Below are 25,557 nucleotides of genomic sequence, written 5' to 3' on the forward strand. Positions count from 1 at the left end.
AAATTTCGTCGAGAATACTGGTGGCAAATGATGGGTACATATACGTATTTTTGGTCATGTCCATTATATATATATATATATATCAGAGTTGGGGGATTGGTGTTTTTTAGAGAGAGAATACTGGTAGCAAAGAGTTGGGGGATTGGTGTTTTTTACAAAGAGAGAAGAAGAAGAAGAAGAAGAAGAAGAAGAAGAAGAAGAAGATTCGCGTGAGTAAGATGAAGAGAATTGGGGAGAGAGTCTAAGTTTATAAAGGGAATGAATTGTTGTTCAAAAAAAAAGGGGCAAGGGAATGTTTCTTTTTTTCTTGATCATATAGAATCAAGAAGAAGCGAAGTAGCAGAGTCATGTGTGTGAGTGTACTTTGCTAACCACAAGAAGATCCAAAAAATGTTTCTTTTTTTTGTTACATACATTTCTTTCTTTTTCAAGTACCCGTAATTGAATTTAAAAAACATTTTGGATAAATTATCAACTCAATTAATAATTTTTAATGATATTAAAAATGTATTTTAATTTCAATTCAGATGATTACTATATTACTATATTATTCCCTACTATATTACTACTATATTACTATATTTTAAAATTATTTTCTACTATATTATTCCCTTTAAAATTTATTATTATATTACTATATTACTAAATTAAAATTTAAAATTTAATCTGGCTAATCCATTAAAGTAATAGTTTTCAAAATATTAATAATTCCATAATTTATAGTTTTCAAAAGGAAATAAAAAAAAATCCATATCTTTCCAACTTAATCATCTCCCACTGATTTTTATTTCCTTTAAAAAAAATTAAAATTTGTTTCTTACTATATTACTATATTATTCATACCATATATAATTACTTTCAAATTTTTAAAATTCATGATAAAAATTAGGAACCTTCCAGATATTTAAAGGAATTTTTGTTCAAAAGAAGAAAGAAAAAAAGAAAAAAAGGCGAGGGTCATTATTTCAGTTTGGCATTTTCAAAATCACCGGTTATTATAAAGGAAAGGAATTTTATAAAGGGAAGGATTGATGAGCCAATGCCAGTTTGGCATTTTCAGAATTACTATATTACTACTATATTACTGTATTATTCCTTACTATATTACTATATTACTACTATATAATTCCCTACTATATTACTACTATATTACTATATTTTAAAAATTATTTCCTGCTATATTACTATATTACGATATTATTCCCTTTAAAATTTATTAATATATTACTAAATTAAATTTTAAAATTTAATTTGCCTAATCCATTAAAGTAATAGTTTTCAAAATATTAATAATTCCATAATTTATAGTTTTCAAAAGGAACGATAAAAAAAATATTCCATATCTTTCTAACCTATATGCAATCACTGCAACTATGGTCTTTTAACCTATATGCGACTTGGATGACGTCCTACTCAACCTTACTCTATTCTACCCTTATTTAGCACAAACCCAAGAATATTATCATTTATATTATTATTATATTAGATTTAAATTCCTACATATATGGTCTCATGGTTTTACTGTTGAGGTGGAGGCCGGCCGGCCGGCAACCGCCCTTAAGCAGATCTGCTCCTGGATCTGCTGTTGGATCTTGGTTATTTGTTGATTACAAAATTCTAATTGGTAAGAAAGATACATCTGTAAATACAGATCGTTAGTTTGAAGCTGTTATAAATATATATTTCTACTACCAAGATAAAATTCTAAAACATTAATCAAATCAACAAGTAAATTTACAAGCATACATACTAAAAAAGAAAATACTTACAACCAAAATCTTCAAAACAACATAATTTTTCAACACTTAATTTATATATCATAAACTGGGAAATTTTACAAGGGAGGGAGAGAGAGAGAGAGAGAGAGAGAGAGAGAGAGAGAGAGCGAGCAGTTAGATATCATACTTGAAAAGACGACAAATTCTTGAAAGAAAACTTTAAAAACAACTATGCCTCAACAAGGGTGAGAATATCCCTTTTATAGACAAAAGAAAAAAAAGGAAAAGACAAGATAAGGTGAGAAGAGGTGGCGTGTCCTTGGTGGTTGGAGTCGATCGTCTATATCCTCAAAGCTAAATGGGAATTTTCTTTTGACTTAGTATCCTTATCTTCTTTGGACTGGAGTGAGACAATTGTTGGTCTCTGTGTTGGATGGCAGACAAGGAATCTGGTTTTACAGAAAATAAGTGCACTATTAGTTGTCATTTTGTACCGACACTCCAAATGAATGATTCTGGTAGGAGACAAGATAAAGACTTATGCTTTTTCTTTTCCTTTTTTATCTTTTTCCTTGTCAATCCTTTCGGCAATCATTCTGGTGAGTGAATCCCAAAAATCACCAAAGTGGGGTTCATCTTCTGCTGGATCCTGTGATTCGCCGGCTAGAGCAGCAAATTCATTTTCATCCTGGTCTAGATCTTTCTGGTCTTGACTGCTAGTAACGAATTTCATGAAGGTGTCATCACTAGAAATAGTCTGGAGAAATTGTTCCCTCATGAAATCCATGCTTTTAATGACTAATTTTGTTTCTGACAAATTCAGGTATTTTTGGCGTAATTCTGTTTGAATATGTAAAAAAAGGATTTTGAATGACTGGTTGACTAGGAATTGTTTTGGGAATAGCATCCCAGCAAGCTTGTGTATGGGCCTTAATTTTCTGGACAGTTTCTGGTAAGGTGGGATTCATACCCTTATCCCACCATCTCATAAAAAAAAATTCTTTTGAGACGTGGAATCTTATTCTAAAAATCACACTAGAAATCCCATTTTCATATCCATGGAGTACAGAAACGAATAGTAAAATGAGCGAAAGATTTGGTCATAAAAATATCCTTTTGTCCTGGTAAATGAGAATAAGCAATTTGTCATTCATTAAAAGCTTCACGGATAGATACTGGTAAAACTTCAAGTTGTAGTCCAAATTTATCCCACCAAGCGAGAAATATAAATCTCAACCGTCTTATCAAAAACCTAAACAAACAATTAAAGGTAAGCAGAAATCTTACCCAAAGAAAGATCAATCCCAAATTACTTGTTACAAGTGTGGTGCAACAGGACATTATGCTAATAAATGTGGAGCTAAATTAAAACAGAAATTAAATGAAATGTCTTTGGATGAACATCTTCAATAACAGATTTTATAAACTTTATCTAGTGATTGTAGTATAACCAGTTCAGATGATAACGATCTAGCTAAAATTTATTCCTCATCTGCGTCTAATTCTAACTCAGATACTCCAGAACAATGTTTTTGTCAAACCAATAATGCAAATTCTTTAACTGAGATTAATTATTGGAAAGCTATAGTTGAAATGAATGGTTTAGATTTAGGTGGCCCAAGCCTTAATGTCGTAACTGATGATCAGAAATCTATGCTAGAATTAGCAGACCAGATTAAGGATCCAGAAATGAAATTAAAATTTTTAGAATTATGTTATCACAATCAGAAAACTGAAGAGGTTATTCCTTTAGAACACTACAGTATGAAAGAAGTTTTGAGTAGGATACAATCCTCCCCGATTCTTGAAAAACCAGTAACTATTCAAGATCTTAAAATGGAAATTAATGTTCTTAAAACAGAAGTAAAGCATCTCTAAATTGCTAACCAGTCTATTTTTAATGACATCAAGGAAATCAACAGTCAACTTAAAAATAAAGATCAAACTTCAGAACAGAAGGAAAATCAAGAAAAACTAGAAAATCAGTATTTAATGCTTATGAACTAGATTACCTTTCAGAAATGGTATATTAGAATCACTTTTATATATAATAAGACCTGATTTTATTATCAAAGATGCCATCACCTTAATTGATAGCGGCGCTGATATGAACTATATTCAAGAATGATTAATTCTTACTAAATATTTCTAGAAAACCACGCAATCATTAACCAGTGCAAGTGGTAATTCTATGAAAATTAAATACAAAGTACCAGAAGCTTTCATCTGTAATCAAAGCATATGTTTTCCCACTGCTTTTGTTCTTATCAGAAATATGTCTCGAAGTATTATCTTAGGGACACCATTTTTGTGGTTGTTAATGCCTATTACAAAGATTGATTCCATAGGTATTCATACAACAATTAGTAATCAACCCATTATTTTTTAGTTCATAACAAAACCTTATACTAAAAACTTAGATCAAATCAAAGATCTAGTTAATTTTAAAGAAAAACAAATAAATGTTCTTACTATTGAGCAAAAATTACAACAGTCATCTTTACAAAACAAAATTAAATAATTGAAAAAGAATTTCAAATAGAAATTTGCAGTGATATTCCCAATGCTTTCTGGGAAAGAAAGAAATATATAGTTTCCCTTCCTTATGAATCAGACTTTGATGAAAGATTCATCCCAACCAGAGCTCGTCCTAGTCAAATGAAAAAAAAAATATTTAGAAGGGGTACTTACGTATAGGTCCTAATAAATGGACTTATTGTCTAATAGGTCCTATGAAAAATTTGTCATAAAAAAAGTCACTAATTGTAAGTTTTAGCGACAATTTATAAAAATCATAACAAAAAAAGAGTCACTAATTATCAATTTTTAGCGACATATATAAAAAATTGTCACAAAAAAAATTATTTTTAGCAATAATTTTACCAAAACTTATTTTTAATAGGACTTGATGGGAATTAAGTCCAACTATTAGGACCTATTAGTAGTTTTCCCTATTTTTAGAAATGTGCAAAACAGAAATTCAAAAATCTTCTTCAAAAGAAGTTAATCAGAACTAGTCATTCTCCATGGAGTTGTACAACAGTTTATGTCAATAAAAATGCAGAAATAGAAAGAGGTGTCCCAAGATTAGTCATTAATTATAAACCTCTTAATGAGGTTTTAAACTAGATCATATATCCAATTCCGAATAAAAAAGATTTGCTTGATCGATTACAAGATGCAGTCATATTTTCTAAATTTGACTTGAAATCAAGATATTAGCAAGTACAAATAGCTAAATAGGATCAGTACAAAACTGCTTTTACAGTACCCTTTGGGCATTATGAATGGAATGTTATGCTATTTGGTTTAAAAAATGCTCCATCAGAATTTCAACATATAATGAATGATATATTTACTCCTTATACATAATTTGTTATCTGTTATATTGATGATGTTCTTATTATCATCTATTGATCAGCATATAAAGCATCTTAATATATTTAAGCATGTTATTATCAGAAACGGTTTAGTCATATCTGCACCAAAAATGAAACTTTTTCAAACAACAATACACTTTCTTAGTCATAATATTCATAATGGAACTATTATACCAATTGACAGAAGTATTGAGTTTGTCTCTAAATTTCCCAATGAGATAATAGATAAAACTCAATTACAATGATTTCTTGGTAGTCTCAATTATATTCGAGATTACTATCATCAGTTATCCTAGGATGCTGCTATCCTTTACACCAGATTACAAAAAAATCTTTCTCCTTGGACAGAAGCTCACACTACTGCCGTACAAAAAACTAAGGCTAAAGTAAAACAACTTCCTTATCTTGCTTTACCAAATCCAGAATGGGAAAAGATTGTAGAAACTGATGCCTCCAACTATGGTTATGGAGGTATTTTAAAACAGATTAATCCTACCAGTCAAAAAGAAGAACTATTAAGATTTACATCAGGAAATTGGACTAAAGCTGCTCTCATTTATCCCACAATTAAAAAAGAGTGTTTTGCTATTGTTAAATGTGTTTTAAAATTTCAGGATGATTTGCTAAACCAAAAATTTCTAATTCGTGTGGATTGCTCTGCAGCTAAACAGATATTTAAAAAAGATGTTCTTAATCTTACTCATAAACAAAGATTTGCAAACTGGCAAAGTGTTTTATTTGCATTTGACTTTGATATTGATTATATCAAAGGTGAACAGAATTCCTTACCTGACTTTCTAACTCATGAATATTTGTAGGGATCATGACCAATAGAGGTAGCCATGGCTCAAGTCATCGAGGCTGGGGCAGGGGAAACCCTTACTAAAATCCATATCTAACAAAATTTCTAGCACCACAAGCCTCTAACAGTAATCCAGGGGAATTCTCTGGCCAGTCTACCAAGGATGTTCTCCTTACTCCTAAACAGTACACTCCTAAAAGTATTACTAAAGAAACAGTCCTTTACATTAAACCAGCAGATGAAAAATTGATGACAGATCCATTAGAAATTAAACGTCGTTATCTTATGACCCAACAATTTCCCCCACATTTTGACCAGTGCCGTCATATTTATGAACAAATACTCATTGAGACTGCCGCCACGGAGAACAAGCGTACTTTGCATGATCATTCCAAGACTGCCAGTCCGATCCAATTCAGTAAAACAATCATCCGTAATATTATGCCCATTGCTACATAGGGCATTCACCCGCATACTACTCGTCAACTTGACATTCATAATAGAGAAACTAGATAAAGTTATTGGGACTATATCGATGCCTTTACTTATGCATTTTATTACCAGAATCCTATCCGTAATCATTCCTGGTTTATCCGAATTTGTCCAGACATCCTCAAAAATGATTTACCCAATTGGTTTCTCGTTTGATGGGATAAATTTGGACTACAACTTGAAGTTTGACCAATATCTATCCATGAAACTTTTAATGAATGGCAAATTGCTTATTCTTATTTACCAAAACAAAAGGATATTTCTATAACCAAATCTTTGGTTCATTTTACTATCCGTTTCAGTATTCCATGGATACGGAAATGGGATTTCCAGTGTGATTATCATAATAAGATTTTACGTCTCAAAAGAGTTTTCTTTATGAGATATTAGGATAAGGGTATGAATTCCACTGTACCAGTAACTGTCCAGAAAATTAAGGCCTATACCCAAGGCTGCTGGGATGCTATTCCCAAAACAATTCCCAGTCAACCAGTCATTCAAAATCTTTTTTGACAAATTCAAACAGAATTACGCCAAAAATACCCAAATTTGTCAGAAACAGAATTAGTCAGTAAAAGCATGGATTTCATGAAGGAAAAATTTCTCCAAACTATTTCCAGTGATGACACCTCCATGAAATCCGTTACTAGCAATTAAGACCAGGAAGATCCAGACCAAGATGAAAATGAATTTGCTGCTCTAGTAGGCGAATCACAAGATCCAGCAAAAGATGAACCCAACTTTGGTATTTTTGGGATTCACTCACCAGCATGATTGCCGAAAAGATTGACGAGGAAAAGGCAAAGCATAAGTCTTTATCTTGTCTCCCACCAGAATCATTCATCTTGAGCGTTGGCACAAAACGACAACTAACAGTACACGTACTTTCTGTAAAAGCAGATTCCTTGTCTGCCATCCAGCACAGAGACCAACAATTGTCTCACTCCTGTCCAAAGAAGATAAGGATGCTGAGTTAAAAGAAAATTCCCATTCAGCTTTGAAGATATAGATGATCGACTCCAACAACCAAGGACACGCCACCTGTCCTCACCTTATCTTATCTTTTTTTTTTCTTTTGTCTATAAAAGGGATATCCTCACCCTTGTTGAGGCAGAGTTGTTTTTAAAGTTTTCTTTCAAGAATTTGTTTTCTTTTCAAGTATAATATCTAAGTGTGCTCTCTCTCTCTCTCTCTCGCCCTCCCTTGTAAAATTTCCCAGTTTATGATATATAAATTAAATGTTGAAGAATTATGTTGTTTTGAACATTCTGGTTGTAAGTATTTTTTTCTTTAGTATGTATGCCTGTAAATTTACTTGTTGATTTGATTAATGTTTCAGAATTTTATCTTGATAGTAGAAATATATATTTACAACAGCTTCAAGCTAACGATCCGTATTTACAGTCGTATCTTTCTAACCAGTTAGAATTTTGTAATCAACAAATAACCAGGATCCTACAGCAGATCCAGGAGCAGATCCGCTTGTGGGTGGTTGTCGACCGACCTCCACCTCAACAGTAAACCATGAGACCATATATGTAAGAATTTAAATCTAATATAATAATAATAATAATAATAATAATAATAATATAAATGATAATATTCCTGAGTTTGTGCTAAATACGGGTAGAACAGAGTAAGGTTAAGTGGGATGTCATCCAAGTCGCATATAGGTTAAAAGACCATAGTTGCAGTGATTGCGTATAGGTCAGTTCCCTAGTAAAACGTTGACAGACGTGTTTAGCTTTATAACCATGTGTCAAGCACCTTATTTGCTATCAGAGCCAAGTTTATTATTGTTGGTATTATTGTTATATTCTATTTAAATTATGCCCATATAGTCACAGTACATTTATTATGTCTTCCACTGAACCTTCAAACATAACAACAGTAGCCAATACAGTAGCTTCTATATCAGAAACAGCAGAACTAGTTGCATATCAGGATGTCAAGGAAGCCCTAAACAAATAGACTATCTCAAATGTAAAACCAGTTACAATTTATAAAATTGAAACATTTGATTTTTCTAGTAAAAAGATAATCAAAACTTTTGAACATGCAATATCACTACAAAATAATGATGAAATAATTAAATTACTTCGTATCCAGGATTTAGCACATTTCTTCTGAAAATATAAATTATGGAATTATTAATACTTTTCAAAAGGAAAGATAAAATAAATATTCCATATCCATAAAATACAATATATATATATATATATATATCATAATCTATGAGTAAATAAGTCCAATAAATAAAACATACACGTATTTATTCCTTATTTTTTTTATAAGCTATCATTAATTATACCCACACACTTTAATTATTATTGAACATTATTTTATTTTTAATTTAAAATTATATATATAGAATATTCAATTATAAAATGATATAATTTTATATCATTTTTTTTTTTGGGTGAATGAAAATAATGCAATTTCTAATTAAAAAATGTAATATACTCCTATACAGTAATTTTTTTCACACCAAAGAAAAAAAAAAATGGAAGAAAAAAAAAAGAGTAAACTTATATTGAATGAATTTGGAGTCTTTTGGAAAGTGGGTTATAATCTACTTCTCAGATTATAACCCATTATAACTCACTTTCCTCTCTTACAAAAAATTAATTATAATCATCTTTTAATAAAGAAACTGATTATAACCATCTTTTCAAAAAGAAAAGTTAGGGATCATAAAAAAATTTCATAAAAATGATCAGAAAAGATTTATAATCTTTAAATTATCTTGATTAATATATAATATTTTATTTTAAATGTAATTCAAATGTTATAAAATTTTTATAATTATTTTTATAAAAAAAAAATTTTATGATACTTGACATTGCGACTTCCCAAAATAGGCCAATAATTGAATGAGAGAATAAAAAAGCATCCTTCCACGACACAACAGTGTTTGACGGGTTGGCGCGAAAGTAGAAATGATAGACCTTTAACGACCCAAAACACAACCTCTCTCTTTCTCTCTCTCGCTCAATGGATTTTCATTAGACAAACCTTGACCTCAACAGAACCAGAAATCAATGGCCTTTCATTTCCTTTTCAACAGAAGAGATGGAGATTTCAATGACAAGTAAGTCCCAATCCCTCAAATTTTCCCCAATTTTTTTATACTAATAATTCTCAAATTCAAACATTTTGTTGTTGTTGTTGTTGATTATCATGAAGAGCAATAGCAGCCAACGAAGATCAAGGAGCTGCCTTCGAAGTCTCCAATAGATCGCAGCTCTCCGCCATGGCGGAGGCGTTTGAACAACTCTCAAGATCGGTCAACAAATCTACCAGTTCCGACAACGATGACAATGACGACGATCTCCTCCAATTGAAACCCTTCTGCGATGCCTGCTCTCTCGTCTCCGTCCTCTTCGGTTGCCTCGGCATCGCCTTCAAATTCGCCGAATTTGAATACTGCGGCAAGGTTAATTTTTTAATTCATTTAATTCCCTCCCTCCCTCTCAATCATGTATATACATAATTCATATAAAAGTAATTTGAATTTTCAAAATGTCAAGGTGTCTAGAAGATATGATTCAAGGTCTTAGGTTTGAATACTATTATGAAATGAATCTACAACTCTTCTATTGAAATGAGTTGGATAAGCATAAAGATAAATAGAGAAAAGCCCTAAGCCCCAAGTGAGAGGGTTAGGAGAAGGGAAAAAAAAAAAAAAAAAAAACTTCTAGTGGCTGTTGAACTAAAAAGTCTTAACAACCGTTTGATAATAATAATAATAATAATAATAAAATCATATTTTGAATGCACACAAAATTTTCCACAGTAGTACCAAGTTGCCCAAAATTTCAACATATAGATATGTATGCGTTACATAAATGTTTGTTTATAAATATACTAGCAGCCATGCACAAGCGATGCGCATGCATATTGCAAAAATCTCCTCTTGATTCCCGTCCTTCTTCACTCTCCTCCATCTCCTCTCTTTTATGGTCTGTGTTGGTCTTAGATTTGTGAGGGGAGTTATTATCACTACAATTGTGAAAGCATAGGAAATTGATTCCGTAATGGGAGTGGAGGAAATTACCAATGTATAAGATGTTGGTTTATTTTTTTCAGTTACAAATTACAAATGATTTTTTTAAAAACGTGATCTAGCTTCATCTACATCAAGTGTGTTGTTCCCTGTATAATATAGAATAGATATTTATGTGTATATATATGTATTTATGTATGCATGTAATTGATGAGTCTTCTCATTTTGTGCCCTATTTATGCACAAATTACCTTTTTGGAATAGTTATAAAAAGCAAGGAAAGGATAATAAAAAGTTCTGATGAATGTATGATGTATCGTAGGAGGTAGAAGACAATAATGAACATGCATGGATTTTTGGGATCAATGTTATATAGACTGAACATTCAACCACATCCTCCTTTGGAAAAATTGTGTTCATAAAATTTTCCGTCATATTGAAACAAAGGATAGTCATCGAGATGTCATTCTTGGGTGGGATTTCTGGTTGGAAATCCATCTTTTAAAGCATTCTCCTCAAAAATTAGTATATTATGTGGCTGTCATCCTTTATTTAACATCAATTGATGCAACCCAGGAGCACACTTGCATATTGTGGAAGATTATTGTGTGAGTAGCATAGTGTAGTCAATAATCAATGATACCAGTGCATAAGACTGCACACCCATCCAGATGAATGTATTTCCCATCTTATCCTCAACTGATGGGCAACAAGTAAAATTCTAGAAGACAACGTATTGGATCGTTAAGCGAAACTACACTGAATGACTTACTCAAACCCATTAAGGATAAAGAGAATAAAATTAAAGTTGGGTTTTAGTCAACCATGTAGCCTGCATGCTACTTGGCTAGTTTTGGAAAACCACAATAGGATATATTAAATTAGGAATGTTTAAGAATATTAAAATTGGGGATGTTTAAAGATATCATTTCCATAGTTTTGCAATTGAAATTTTAATTGCAATTTTTTATTTTGTGAAGTCATTTGAGATAAATATCTGTATATATAAGTTTGCAAATATTTTCAATTTTGAAAGACTTATAATAACTATCCTTGTGGTCTTAAGAAAGTAACTCAATCACCTTCTCCTTAGTTCCATTCTTACAAATAACTTCAATTCTTAAACAAGAAGAAAATAGAGAATCCAAGCAAAGAAACAAGAAGGGGGAGAAAGGAAGCGAAAGAAGAAATTTTGAAATATATCTTGAAAAGATGAAGAAGAAACCAAAACTGAAGATCAATTTGAAGAGAGAACCGAAACAACAAAAGGAAAAGGAAAAAATGGAAACAAAAGAACAAGAAGAAAGACGGGAGAACTGAAACAAGAGAGATAGAGAGAAAGAAACACACAGAGTTGGAGTGTGAAGATTACAACTTGAAAATTAGGACTGAGTTAAAGATCCAACTTGATGGAACATTTCACTAGCCTTTTGTTTTTCAAATGTTCGCTCTAAATGATTTTCTTACATAAGTAACTATGGATTTTCGGCTACAAATATGAGAATATCTTAGGGCAACGAGTATTAAATTTTTCAAAAAAATCTTGGGGTGGCGAACCTATGTAATTTAGGCATATTCTTAACTAATACTACCCCCCCGGGTCCATCCCTGGAAACATATCTTACTGCAATGTGGGGCAGCACACTTAGAAAAGCAATGTCATGTGGGTGAAGAAGGGAAATGCCACTTGTAAACCTCTTTAAACCATTTCAAAATTAGCCACACTCCACCTAGCAATGATTTTTTTTGTAATAGTGGGGTAAAGATTAAAAGTAAATAAGATGACATATTCTAAATAAGTGAAAGGTGATTATCTGTGTCCTCAAAAACTCTTTTCCTGGCTGTCAAAATGCCAAGTGAAATCACTGCTTTAGTAGATTTGATTGCCTTTGACCAATTTGAATTTCCTAATCAACTGCGCTAATGACCCTATTTGAAACTCATGGCTATCTTGTAGATCATGAATGCATGCTTGATTCTTACTTTACCATGCACATATTAGTGATAGAATCTCACTATCAACTCTATGGGGCTATTTGTTGCAACTTATATGAGTTGCTTATGATTTTTTTTTTTATTTTGGAAGTCTATGTTAAATTGTTTGGTGTAACTTCTACTTACAATTCATTTGGCAGAAATAGCTTAAATAAGTTGAAAAAAGTAAATTATGTTTGGTTGTGCTTTTTGTAAGCTAAAAACTGATAATCAAAAAGCGGAAGCCAAAAGAACCTCTCGCTAGTTTTCAGATAATCAACTTTTTTTAGCTTACTATTCCTACCTAATAAGTTATAAACAGAAGTTACACCAAACAGTCTGACATAGACTCCCAAATTCTATAAAGCATGTGTACATCGGCAAACATGCTGTACCCCGTGCTCAAATTTTTTCTTCTTAATTTTTGTTGTATCCTAGACATACCTAGTATATACCTATGTTGTACATCAACCAAAATAGTATTTTCTTCTATATAGAGGTGAAGTTAATTTCATTGAACTTATTTTTTCTTATGTTTAGCATAATTTTAAAATTAAGCTTTGGTTAATAGTTTTTTAATATAATGACATTTAATTTTGGTTTATACCATACTTTTGAAATTTAATGTAAATTGTAGGTTGGATCTGTGTTACCAAAAACTCTAATACCCTAGCGAATTACATATTGGTACGCAAGTTCCGAAACATGGTACACTTCCATTCCAAAACAATAAATTCAGTGATCCAAAGCATTCCCAAAAGTTTCCAATATATTTTCTTAAATGTTACTTTAGAAGGAAAAAAATCAAATATCATGAACTAAAATCTAAAATGAGTTAAGATTTTATAAGACAAAAACATTAAAAAGGAAAAGGAAAAAACAAAACATTTTATTGGAGCCTAATAGTTAAAAGAAAATTATTCTAGAAGTACCTTAAATTCTTAAGTATAGTACTACATTTTAGAGCATGTGGCGTATCACATTCTTATTTCTGTTCCACATACTTGAACCATTCATGTTCCAGGTAACATAGGGTTGGATCTTAACAAAATAAACTATTTAACTAATATTTGAATTACTTCAAATTAAAAATAGATATTTTTTTATGAATGTACCCAGCCATACCCATACCGTACGTTTTTTTTGTTAATTTTTTAGTATTGATGTACGCGTATTGTACCAATACCAGTATCCGCACCCGTACACATGCTTCATAGCCCAAATTAAATTAAGCTGTAAGCTCTTCATTTAAATTGCACCAAAAGGCCCGCCCTTGAAGCTGGGGAAGGGGTGTTTTTAGCTTCAACTTTCTTATTATCAGCTCTAAACTTATAATAAGTTGCACCAAACAGACCCTGTGAGTCAAATCAGTTATGATATTTTGGAACCAAATAAATTTAAACAGATCCTATTCAAATGAAATATGTCAAGATTGAGCATTTCAAAGACAAATATTAGAACCATCAAGCTGCTTAAATCAACCAAACAATCTAATAGTTTGAGATATAGATGGGGTTCAAGTGATCAAGGACAAATCTTTAAGTTCAAATGTTCAGATCAATTTACTTAAAGCTAAGATCTCAAGATGACAAAGTGAGAAAAGTCTGAGCCATCTGAGAGTGGTACACATAATATAAAAAGAAATATATAGTCTACCAGACAGGTTTAATATAGTTACACTCTGCTGCAATTTTCTCTCAGATAAGAAATTGCTGCAAATTTCCCAGATATAAGTTTCCTCTGTGAGCTACTTCATTTATCATATTATCATGCCTAAGTGCCAGTCCCAGAAATCGAGGGTGCTAGACGAGGCAGACTGGATATTGACCTAACCTTTGGCATAATGTACACCAAGTGGCTGCAGTCTGAAACCCACATTCTCGTGCTTAACGGCCTGAGCTTTTATACCTGCACCAAGCGATTACCCATTTACATCATATATTACATATTAGTAAATCTTTAAAGGCAACAATGATTGGTAAGTGCATATTTAATGCTTGAATTTAGATGAGACCATTGTCATTGTTGTACTACATGATTAAATCTCCTGTAATTTGCAATGAAGGTATGTTCCTCTTTGATTTGTTACTGATCATCCATCGTCTACATGTGGATGATGAATAACAGGATACTGCAATCTAATATGTGGCTTATTTGGTTAAAAAAACTGATAAAGTTAAAATGCGAATTTTTGTTCTTTTCAGTCACTTTTATCTATTGGCAACTTGGCATTGACTTCTTCTTTCTTGATATTATAGATTGTTGGCCTAAGAATTGTTCATATTTTATATTCCTCAGCAACTAAGAAGCATAGACACGACACTGACACACAAATTTTCAAAAACGTAGGACACAATTCATCGGGGACACGTGCAAAGCATATAATTTTATATAACTGTTATGTCATATATTTTAATATTATATGTTTATTCTATATCAAATATTTATTATCGTCAAATTTCATAAACCTTGGTATGCTATTCTAGTGAGAAAAAAAAATATTAAAAATGGGTCCCTAACGTGTCCTTAGTGTGTACCAACATGTCCCCAGCATGTTCCACTCCTTCTAGCATGTCCAACACGTTTGGAGAATGTCCGAGCGTGTCCTACACATGTCAGACACCTGGAGAGGTGTCGGTGCATCATATCTCAGCCACTTTCTTTTTAAGTGTCAGTGTGTTACCTTGAGCATTTTTGTCAATTTGTAGGGCAAATTGCAAATAAGTGGAAGAATGAGAAAGTAATTGCAATTTCATGGGAATCTTTTTGGTGCAAATGTTATATGTGAATTGCACAAATATGACTTGCACCAAAAACATTTGATTAAAAGTGCAAGTGTTTTACCTAAGTCCCATGTTTTTGCAATTCCCCCTTTTTTATTGTGTTGTATAGGGGTGGTTTGGGGTTGTTGGTCTTGCCTTCTAAAGTTGAAATGTTATATGTACGTAAAAGTGATTCAAATATGGATTCCTCTTGTATTTTGACCATAATTTCTTACTTCTCCCTATTTGACTGATCTGAAAATCATCATCGAATCTAATGCCTTGATTGACACTTTCAGGTGCGTGATCTTGTAGAAGCATCAAAGAGATATAGCTGTTTAAATAATTTACTCGATGTTGATGTCAAAAATGATACAGTGAGAACACCAGGAAGCCTTTCACGTAATCTGCGCAGAGTTAGGCAGGGTCTTGACCTCATTAGAGCTTTATTTGAAAATTTTTTGTCTTCAGAGTATGTTTCACTCCTTTCTAGAATCTTGCTTTTCTCACATCTAATAAAATGATTACTGGCACTAGTAAGTTTAAAATCTGTATGACCTGCTGTTCATGCTTCTTCACATACCACGTGCTTTGGTGATACATCTTATTTCTCCATCATATATTGTGAAGAATTTTTTTGTCTCGCTTAATATTCCTTTTTTCCTTTGTGTTGTGTTTCTTAGCCTTATGCCTTGGCTGCCATATTTGCAACAGTGTTTTAACTTAACTGTCTAAACAACAGTGATTTTGAATCTTTAGTAGGGCTCGAAAATTTGCAATATAAGTTCATTTTTTTCCCATCCAAAACCTTGGAACTTAATTGCTATCCCTTGATTACTTCTTTCTTTTTTGTTGCTTACAAACTATGTTGATCTTTATCCCCGTTGCCAATACTATTATGACAGACTAGTGTGCCCTACAGCCAACTAAAGGACGCATTATTTCCTTTTCTGGACATTATGATTAATAGCTGTAGATATACACTATTTTCTTGCATATTTTGTCAATTCTTGCTAATTAATTAAATTACCATCATTCCAGAGCTCAATAATTTTGCATTTAACATGAATTCAGATTCTCCTATTGTTGTTTAGATGCTTCTACAGAAATTTGATGAAGGAAAGCAAAGAACGTTCAATTTCTTTACTCAATACTCACTTCGGTCCTGTTCTTGCTTGCTTTGATCTTTTAATAATTTCATGGATAATGACTGTACACGCAAAAAATAGCATTATTTATCTAATGAAACAAGGGGATAAAACGAAAATAAAAAATTACTATCACTTTGGAGTAGGTCTTCATGTCTGGAGCGTATAAGTGCGGAGTAGGGGTGGGTACTTGACTCTCATATGAAATTACACATCCAGGAATCACATTTTTTCTCATGTTAGTGGCTGCGTCTGTCCAATGATGAATTACCTACCTCTTCAGTATGTGTGATTTTGTCTGTGTGTACATGATGGGGTGTCTGTCCAATCTCTTTTATTTGTTTGCATGTTCTGCTGTCATCGTGGGATCTACTTGTGCATTTGTTTAATTACATGGAACCCCTTGAAGGCAGGGCCACTTTGCACCCTATAGATTGACTTATACAATTCTCTAACATTGGTTAAACCAGGAGTTTTGTCTGTGTTTTTGGCATGATCATGCTAAAATTGCAGTATGTAATCTTCCAAAGAAAAGTTTTAAAATTCCAATAGAACACTACTACATTAGGTGAATCAAACATCCATTAACCAGGATTTTTTTTTAAAACAAATTGAACAATCTTATTGTTCCAAAGCATTGTATCTTACTTGGTTCTCATATCAAATCGAATGCTTTAACTAGATCTTGATCGTTTCTGACTTTGTCATCATTTTATCTGATTATTGTAATCTTTGCTGCTGCTTTTTTATCATAGGAAACTGAATCTCATATTTCTTTGTTTCTGTCAGCTATTGCACTTTGAAGGACGCAGCGTCTACAGCTTATGCACAAGTTTGTGCACCATACCATACATGGGCAGTTAGGACAGCAGTTTCAGCTGGAATGTATGCTCTTCCAACAAGGGAACAACTTCTGCTGAATCTAAATGAAACAGGTGAGTTTGTGATCACTTTTTAAGCAGTGGTATGGCTTTATTGGTTCTTTTAGCATGGAAATGTGACATTATTGGCAATTTGAACTATTGTTAAAGTTTGAGTTAAATTCTACAAATTAGGCTCTCTACTGGTACATTTTGAATCAGTAATCATCAATGAAGTGTGCCAAAGTAAATATGTGATTAATGTATGAGGAAATCATTAGTGGACTAATGGGTCAATAAGGGTGGTTTGGGAACATTACATTTTAGCCAAAAAACCAAAAACCAATACAAAAAGTCATTCTCTCTTATTTTTTGCATGTATTTCCATAAAAAATCAAAAAACCACTAAAAAAGTCAATTTCCAAACATCCCTGATCTGAGATTGTGTTTGTTACACTATTCCATAACATAAACATCCTCACCTGTGTGTGGTGTATTTGAATAATTTGTGTTCAATCACAACATCAAAAAGCATAGGTCATTATTTTCACCTAGTTTCTCTAGGTACGGTCATAAATATTTCAGAGAAATAAAATGAAAAAGAAAAAGGGAACCTCCAAACCATATTCCATCTCTCTCAAAAAAATACCTGAATGATACACATTTTATGCGTCATTGTGCCAAACATTATGTTTTCAGGAAAAATAAAAAATAAAATTTGAATTCTAATGATTCTATTATCGCAGATGAATCAGCAGAGAAGGAAATGAGAAGGTATATTAAAGCCTCGCTCCCGATTATAGAATACATAGATAAGCTGTACATTTCAAGAAATATCAGCTTGGATTGGTAACTTGTTATCTGTTCTTGGAGGGATTGGACAGGAAATATCAGCCAAGTTCATCCTGCGTTTCAATGTTAGTCAAGAATGTTGCTGAGTAAGGCATTCTGAATTTGCTGCCCTGAAGCAATCATTCAGACTTCGAAGCCATTGAATTTTGAGTTAGTTTGACATAATTCATTCTACCCAAATTGTAGCAGTTCCAAGGGTCAATGAACTTGAGCACCCCACACCGGTTGTTGCCGAGCATTCTTAGCATAGATGGCAGAGTCGGTAACAAAAATTTATTTGCATTGGAAATTTTCAGGAAATATGTACACTTGTTTTTTTTTCTTTTTTTTTATCCGAATTCGTTCGTTTGCTTGTACATGAAAATTTACTTCCAAAGAAAGTCATTTACACTACAATGGATTGTCAATTAAATTATGACAACTCTTTGCAAACGATCTTTGTTTGGTTGAATTTTTAAATTGTTTTATTTGATTTTTTTTTTTTTTTAACTGAAAATAAGTTTGGTTTTAAAAAAGAAAAAATACTCATATTTTTTTTACATGATTTTTTTTATGAAAATATATATTTTTTAATTTGAAATTATTTTTTGGCATTTATTTTAGAAAAAATTACAATCCAATGAAAAGTGGGGCCAATATTTACAAAAAGATTCTACTGTGTTCTTTTACGCAAAATTACACCCTCACGTCTTTGTAGCTATTTTTTTATCATGTTCACTGATTTGGAATTTTCCTTTTATTTTAGACAAATTCACTTTTAATTTTTGAAAGAAAAAATAGGGCATTTTAAAATCTCAACCAAATGGGATAGTTGACCCTTAATAGATTTCACCATATGTGAGAGTCATGCTTAATTTTGTGATCGGATTCTATACACTTAAAAGCAATATGATTGCATAGGCTACTTGTATTTAGCTAAACAATGTAGAGAGAACATTTAAGACGTGATATAAAATAAACAAAAACTAAAAACAGCACACTTCATAACAAGACAATCCCTCACCAAGTTAAATTACACTATAAATTTTCAACAAGTGCTTTTTATTGTCCTGTTTCAAAACTGTTGGATGGTACCCTTTGAGTTCCTTCTTGGCAAAAACAAAAGAAAAGAATGAAATGAAGAGTACAACATTTAGTACTGCTACTGCTGCAAACGAGGTTCCTTAACCGCACTCTGTTCTGTTCAATTGAGGCACGCTCTAATATAGTCTTTCACTACAAACCCAATCATTGTCTACATTGTCAGGCTGTCCGGGTTCTCAATGATCTTTGAGAAGGTCTGGAGGAAGGCAGCCAAGTCAGCACCATAGATGATTCGATGATCAGCGGTAACGTTCACCTGGAAAAAGCAAAATTCATCCAACAATTCAGTCCAGTGTCTATATAAGGAATTCTCAAAATATTGAGGTAGTTTTCATGTATACCCTTCCTAGTTCAATTGTTTTACAGGGAAAAGTAAATGCAGACAGTAAAACAAACATTTATAAACAGAATTAGTTTGTTCAGAATTAAAGCAAAAGTTTATTTTAAGAATATGTTCCAGATATGATTGCTTGCTTTACTGCAATCGAAAGCAGTTTGGTTGCTTATTGGACATCAGCATGTAAAAAAATGAAGGTGCAACCAAAACTACTGTGCAATAACTCTATCCATTTTTCTTTCTGAAATTCTCTTGGGGTACTTGGTGAGGAGGGTTGGATTATCACACAGAAAATTCTCCTTTCCATAATAGAAATTTGACATGGAACAAGTACTAGTGTTGAGGACTTGACTGCTCAAGTAAAAAAAATAATCACATCCAGTACATGCATGTCAATTGAAGTACAAATCATGGCCACTGAACTCTATTCTCACCTCCCAGTCTCATTAGTGCCATTAGTCACAATTTTTGAGATAAAGATATGTTTGTAATGCTCATAAGGACATTAACGCATGGAATTAATGCCCATGTCAATTGTGAAGTAATTAAAAGTGGCAAAGCCTGGGGAATCAAGGCTCTTGAACACTTCTTGCCTCTCTAAATAGGCATCCTACCATAGTTAAACTCTATCTGATCACAATTCCCTGGTAACTGGGATTGCCAATACGCAAATGCAGGGAAAATATTTCCACTTAGCAGAGCTCCTGGCTAAATAGCTGATCACCAAGGCTTTGGAAGTCTAAATCAGAAGTTCTACTACCAAGTCCACTTGCATATACTCAGCTCAGTAAAAAGGCTCTCAGTGAGGAGTTTCAACAAAATATAGAAGACCCAAGAGGGTCAAAACCTATTGGCTAATACATTCCAGGTTGCAGTTCTAAGAAAAAACCATCTATTAGACCAGTAAAGTGGAATATCTGCTACTATTGGTTTTATTGCCCATTTCACTCGTGCTGGAGTTAAACATTATCTATTGGAAAGCAGTTCAACTTCAGTAGTATATCAGACTAAGGTTCGGGTCCTGTGAATTCCCATCAAGAAAGGGACTACAGTGCTTTTTAAGGAGGTTAAAGCTTGGTGAAGTTTATGCATGTTTTGGAGAACTAGTGCTTAGTGCAAATGAACCTAACCAAGCTGCTTGGGAATAACCTGTTAAAATGCAGACTCAACCTCATATGAGAAGTGAGTGAGCCCAAGTTCTAACCACAATCTAAGGCTCATTTCTTCAAGGAGCTTGGCTTAGTATCCCTATTAACAAGAACTTCAGCGATCTGAAGAAAGGTGTAGAATTTAAATTAGAAAGAACCATATACTTTAGGCATTTGGTATCATTACAACTTACAAGTGTAAGATAAAAACAAACAACCAAAAATGAAGGGAATAAGAAAAACCACACTACATGCACAGCTAGAACAAGTCAAGCTGGCCCTGAGTAATCTATAAAGCTGTTCATCAATCGAGACCAAGAAAGTTTAAATTGCCACCTACAACTTGAATCATTTCATTCCAATTTCCACTAACCGAGTCCTTGGAAATTCTTAAGAACAGAGTGAGCATAACTACTTCACATGGTATTGTGATGACTAATGATAAAGAAGAGCTCAGTATAGACTATTTAAAAGCAATTACCCGAAATTCCCGACCTGTTAGAGGAGTGATCAAACTGAAACATGGTCATTTTACATTCTTGCAAACACATAATAAAGTATTATGTGTGCCATATTCTATATTCTATAGATAGAAAAAATTGATATCGAAACCCCTAAAGGCACCCATCAAATGGTGACAGGGTCCCAAGGGCGAAAAAGAAAAAAGAAAAATAAATTTGAGGGCCTTCAAAAGAAGATAACTGAAGGACCACCCGTAATTTATGGACTAAGGACAGTGCAAAAAAACCATTCATAAGAAGATAAGAAAAGAAACCCCACTTTGATTCAAGTAACTGCTTGAATCTCAAGGTCTAGTGCGGATCTTATTGCCATCTTCCTGACAGTAAAATTGCTTCTCATGTCCTCATAGGTAATTCTTCTCGTCATAATTTCAAACATTTTCTGAAGCATTTATATAACCATAATGTTATTGCTTCCTAACTCTAACCCTAACTCTAAAAGAGCAACGTATCCATATCGTATCCATATTGGATACCAATACTTCTTGGATACTCGTAGATACATATCGGATACTTCTTAATTAATCTTCAGTGTCAACAATCACACAAATGAGAACTCAAGGTTTACCTTCCTAGATGTCCTATCAATATCGTAGTGGCAACACAAATCTAATACCACATTATCATAAACCCTAGAACATTTACAAGAATACATTTAACATTCAGCTCATCTTAACAAAGCTATAAATTAACTAATAGGGATCAACTAATTGCATCCTCATATTGAACTCTATATCATTTGTCAATCTAATTCTCCAGGTTATCATAAGTTGCTCATTTGGCATGGGGCTAAAATGAGGTTGAGAGCTAAAATAGTCACAAAAAGACAAAATAGGCTAAAAAGCTAATAAGACAAAATGTCACATCCAAATCATAATCATCTCATTTTTTCTCTCACAAAAATTTAAAAAAAAAAAAACCAAAAAGCTCAACCCAAACAACGTTTTTAGCCCCAGGCTAAGATAGCCAAAAAGTCAATCCACTTCCCAAACAAAGCCTAAAAAATCCCAATCTCAAACCATCCATTTTTTAAAAAGTCATAGTTCCTTCCTAAGACCACTACCATATGTTGCATTCTAAATGTATACTTAACACTTGAATAAGAGTATAAGATATATGTCTGACATGAGTAGTTAGATACTCACCTAAAATATATATATATATATATATATTATAACAACTCGGGTTTTACCATGAAGCAATGCATAAAATGCTCCATGCATGAAATGCTCTATGCATCTTGTGAACACTATTTTACCCTAGAAAATAAAAAGTACCCTGAATTATAAGATTCATAAGGATCTAATCTGCCCATTAATCTATTTTAACCTCAATGGGCCAATTAGGTTTGTTGGACTTATTGCACCTTGTTAGTACTCTTCGGTACATTCACTGATAGTCAAATAAATTTTGAAGCGTAAGTTTTATCATTTGCAACTTGCGAATGGAAACTCACCTCTGATAGCACATTTCTACTTTCTAGGATCACAACTTCATGAAGGACAACTTAGTTGAACTATGGTTCCATGCAGAAATAATGGAGACACTCTACCCATAAACTATTGCTAGTTTAAGTCAAAAAAATCTTTCAAGCTATTACTAGTTTAAGGATATTCCTGTTGATTAATAAGTTCTATGCAAACAAATGGCAAATGATAAGTACTAATTGGAATGGTGAATGATAATACTAGTTGGAGCAACCATAATATCTACTGCAGCATATTTTCACATTGACAAGCTTGTCAACTAGAGAGAAGAAAATATATTAACTTGCATCAAAAGGAACTAGAAAGTAAACTCACCAGCATTTTACTTTTTACACTGAAGAATCCATCTGCATCAGCAACAACAGTAGGCTTTGATGCTCCAACAGCCATTATAGCCCCCTAGACATGATTAATGTTTAAAGCAAACAGCTAAATATATTTGTGAGTAGAGAACTTCATAAAGGTGAAAGGCCTTGCCCTCATTACTAACCTGGCCTGGAGGAAGAATAGCATCAAACCTATCCACTCCAAACATGCCCAAATTGGAAAGAGTAAAAGTCCCTATATGCACAACCAGCATAACTCAATTACATTTTCTATTGAAAGAAGTTTACAAAACCAGAACTCCGCATTCAAGCTTACAAATACAAAATATTAAAAACCTGAATTGTACTCATGGGGCTGAAGTTGCTTGGCCCGGGCTTTTTCTACCAACTCCTTCCATTTTTGAGACAACAGATAAAGATCCAACTACACCAGCATAGAGAGATTACCCATTAATAATAAATTCAGACTACTATGAACAAAATACCAATAGAAAATCAATCACACACCAAACTAAATAGTAAATTCACAAATCACTGACCTTATCAGCATCTGGAAGAACAGGGGTTATCAACCCACCATTAATTGCCACAGCAACTGCAATATTTATACTGCTATTATAAGTAAAACTCTTCCCATCTTTACATGTAGTATTCACAACTGGGTGCTGAGCAAGTGCCATGGCCGCAGCCTTAGCTAACAATGCAGTCATAGTCACACCCTTGGGCTTAACCTAACAATTCCAAAGCAAGCCCATTTCGATAACCAAAATTTCAATAGCAATCATATCCATTACAATTGAAATAAACATATAATCATTCAATAGTACCTTCTCATACAGAGCATCTAGGGCATCAGTAGTCACGGGATATCCAACCCGAAAAGTGGGCACCGAGAGACTCTCCAACATGTTCTTCGACACAGCTGCTTGCATCGCGGTGAAGGGAACAACAGTAGACCCTGGAATTTCAGTAAAAGCAGTAGCAGCAGCAGCTTTCGGAGTCGGAATCGGAGCAGAAGAAGCCACGGCTGCAACCACCGGAGTAGTCTTGGGCGGCGCAATTCCGGCAGCAGCTTCAATATCCGCCGGAGTAATCCGCCCGAAAGGCCCACTCCCAACCACCGAATTGATATCAATCTTGTGCTGCTTCGCAAGCTTCTTCGCGAACGGTGTCACCACAATCTTCCTCGGGGCGACGGAGGCAGCCGGAGCTGGTGGCGGTGGCGGTGGCGGTGGCGGTGGCGGAGGAGGAGGAGGAGCAGAAGGAGCGGAATGAGAAGAGGAAGTGGCGGCTTTGGCTTTAGCTTCGGCGATTTCGTCTTGGGACTCGGCTAACAAACCAATCGGAGCTCCAACCGGGGCGACCTCGCCTTCGCCAACAACGATGGCAGCGAGAATGCCGTCGTAGAAGGTCTCAACGTCCATGTCGGCCTTGTCGGACTCGACGACGACGACAGACTCACCTTTGGAGAGCACATCGCCTTCGGATTTGATCCAAGAAACGATCTTGCCCTCGGTCATGGTGGAGCTGAGAGCCGGCATGAAGATCTCCCTGATCTTGGCCTGGACGGTGGAGATTCTCCGGCGTGGAATAGGAACAAATGCAGATGAGGGACGCCATTGGAGTCTGGAAGATGAGGAGGAGAGAGAGGAAGAAAAGGAGATTGAAGGAACCCTAGATTGAAGAAGAAGAGAAGAAGAAGAAGCCATTGTAGAGAGATATAGAGAGAGTTAGGGTTGGGATTTGAGGGGTATAGTATACCTTATAAGAGAACAATTGGTTTGGTGAGTTGGTTCAGCTATATGTATGCATGCATGTATGTATGTTGGTTGATCCGATCAGAGAGAGAGAGAGAGAGAGAGAGGGAGAGTTGGGGGCGGAGAAGACGAGGGAGGTTGGTTGGGGAGATGCATTGAGTACTCCGCAGAGTGTTAACATCGCCCCCGAACCCAAACATTCAAAATTGTATTCAAGTTCGTTGGAACACCTTTTTCTTTTCAGGCTCAATCAACACCAGTAACAGTAAGGGTCGGCCCGGGCTGGACTGGCCCGCAAATACCAAATTTGTTGGACGTCAACCGAACTTAAGGGTTATTTTGAGTTGGGCAAATTACATATACCCCTTGAGGTATGGCTAAATTATAGATACCTCTTGAGATTTTGAAAATTACATCCCGCCCCTTGAGGTTTGTATTTTCATAACAATTTGCCCCCTGAGGTTTATATTTCATAACAAATTACCCCCTAATTTCTTATGCAAATATAGCATTCAGGGGGAATTCGTAATTTCTCAAACCTCAGGGGTATCTGTAATTTAGACAAACCTCGAGGGGTGTATATGTAATTTGCCCTTTTGAGTATGCTAATTTTTTTATTTATTATAAAAAAATGAATAAACTAAATAATAATGTGATTCAAATAAATTAATAATCAATTTATAAGTAAAGCCTCTAAAAAAGACCTAAGAAACTTGATTTATATTTAATTCATTCAAAATCAATTAGTTATGTAAATAAAATGAGTTTAAACATAATTTGAAATTTATTATGTTTTCATGTCAAGTTTAGTACTCAGCACTATATAAAAAAGTAAGTTATTCGAGCCATCCTCGTATTCAGTTTGTTAAAAACTCGTTTGATATCGACTTGTTAGGTAACAACA

The 25,557-nt window shown here is 33.7% G+C and overlaps 2 protein-coding genes across 3 annotated transcripts; one reads left to right on the forward strand and one right to left on the reverse strand.

Annotated features, from left to right (window-relative positions):
- Window positions 1–9,240: 9,240 nt before the first annotated feature.
- LOC114260847 (ACD11 homolog protein) lies at window positions 9,241–18,390 on the forward strand. 2 transcript variants are annotated; one of them, XM_028201036.2, is made up of 6 exons: window positions 9,241–9,483; window positions 9,579–9,828; window positions 15,434–15,606; window positions 17,072–17,217; window positions 17,889–17,916; window positions 18,027–18,390. In XM_028201036.2, the coding sequence occupies exons 1-6, from the start codon at window positions 9,434–9,436 to the stop codon at window positions 18,082–18,084; spliced, it is 705 nt and encodes a 234-aa protein (XP_028056837.2). In that variant the 5' UTR covers window positions 9,241–9,433; the 3' UTR covers window positions 18,085–18,390. The 2 variants fall into 2 exon arrangements, with proteins under 2 accessions (XP_028056837.2, XP_082748743.1); XM_082892617.1 differs by having other exon boundaries at window positions 17,889–18,138.
- A 628-nt stretch (window positions 18,391–19,018) lies between these two features.
- Window positions 19,019–24,972, reverse strand: LTA2 (2-oxoacid dehydrogenases acyltransferase family protein). Its single transcript, XM_082892616.1, has 6 exons — window positions 23,724–24,972; window positions 23,436–23,627; window positions 23,233–23,320; window positions 23,061–23,131; window positions 22,886–22,969; window positions 19,019–19,333 (listed from the first exon to the last, which is right to left on the reverse strand). Exons 1-6 carry the CDS (start codon window positions 24,603–24,605, stop codon window positions 19,229–19,231), a joined length of 1,422 nt encoding a protein of 473 aa, XP_082748742.1. The 5' UTR covers window positions 24,606–24,972; the 3' UTR covers window positions 19,019–19,228.
- Window positions 24,973–25,557: the final 585 nt, after the last annotated feature.

The sequence above is a fragment of the Camellia sinensis genome, chromosome 10 (assembly GCF_055761805.1).
Source record: "Camellia sinensis isolate YWXY chromosome 10, ASM5576180v1, whole genome shotgun sequence".
NCBI classification, from domain to species: Eukaryota; Viridiplantae; Streptophyta; class Magnoliopsida; order Ericales; family Theaceae; genus Camellia; species Camellia sinensis.

Excerpts from the sequence above, each read along its gene's own strand:
- LOC114260847 (XM_082892617.1), top strand. The coding sequence starts at position 9,434 with ATGGCCTTTCATTTCCTTTTCAACAGAAGAGATGGAGATTTCAATGAC. Across the intron at positions 9,829-15,433 it reads AATTTGAATACTGCGGCAAG|GTGCGTGATCTTGTAGAAGC; the intron begins GTTAATTTTTTA and ends TGACACTTTCAG. Across the intron at positions 15,607-17,071 it reads GAAAATTTTTTGTCTTCAGA|CTATTGCACTTTGAAGGACG; the intron begins GTATGTTTCACT and ends TGTTTCTGTCAG.
- LTA2 (XM_082892616.1), bottom strand. The coding sequence starts at position 24,605 with ATGGCTTCTTCTTCTTCTCTTCTTCTTCAATCTAGGGTTCCTTCAATC. Across the intron at positions 23,628-23,723 it reads TAGATGCTCTGTATGAGAAG|GTTAAGCCCAAGGGTGTGAC; the intron begins GTACTATTGAAT and ends TGGAATTGTTAG. Across the intron at positions 23,132-23,232 it reads GCCCCATGAGTACAATTCAG|GGACTTTTACTCTTTCCAAT; the intron begins GTTTTTAATATT and ends TTGTGCATATAG.